Genomic DNA, 474 nt, shown 5'->3' on the forward strand with positions numbered 1-474 from the left:
GCAGGGCTGGAGCAGCGGGGGCTGCCCCATCACCGCCATCGTCCTGGAGTACCGGCCCAAGGGCAACTGGGTCTGGCAGAGCCTGCGCACCAACAGCTCGGGCGAGGTGTTCCTGACCGAGCTGCGCGAGGCCACGTGGTACGAGCTCCGCATGAAGGCCTGCAACAGCGCCGGCTGCGGCAACGAGACCGCGCAGTTCGCCACGCTGGACTACGACGGCAGTGAGTGCCGGGGACGGGGCGGGGGCTGCGGCGCTGAGGTGGGGGCTCCCGGGAGCGCCGAGCGCCCACCCGCCCGTGCTCTGCCCTAGGCACCATCCCCCCCATCAAGTCCGCCCAAGGGGAGGGTGATGATGTGAAGAAGCTGTTCACCATCGCCTGCCCCGTCATCCTGGCCACGCTGGGAGTGGCCCTGCTCTTCATCATCCGCAAGAAGAGGAAGGAGAAGCGGCTGAAGAGGCTGCGAGGTGAGATG

General features: G+C 68.6%; 1 protein-coding gene across 1 annotated transcript in view; it reads left to right on the forward strand.

Annotated features, from left to right (window-relative positions):
- LOC104548488 (Down syndrome cell adhesion molecule-like protein 1) overlaps nt 1–474 on the forward strand; it is a gene marked incomplete at both ends in the record, with an annotated part of 7495 nt that overhangs the window by 2542 nt on the left and 4479 nt on the right. The window contains 2 exons of the mRNA XM_010194512.1: nt 5–221; nt 311–466. Of these exons, the coding sequence (XP_010192814.1) occupies nt 5–221; nt 311–466 (373 nt within the window). The remainder of the gene's footprint in view (nt 1–4; nt 222–310; nt 467–474) is intronic.

Source organism: Mesitornis unicolor, unplaced genomic scaffold (genome assembly GCF_000695765.1).
Source record: "Mesitornis unicolor isolate BGI_N332 unplaced genomic scaffold, ASM69576v1 scaffold30731, whole genome shotgun sequence".
NCBI classification, from domain to species: domain Eukaryota; kingdom Metazoa; phylum Chordata; class Aves; order Mesitornithiformes; family Mesitornithidae; genus Mesitornis; species Mesitornis unicolor.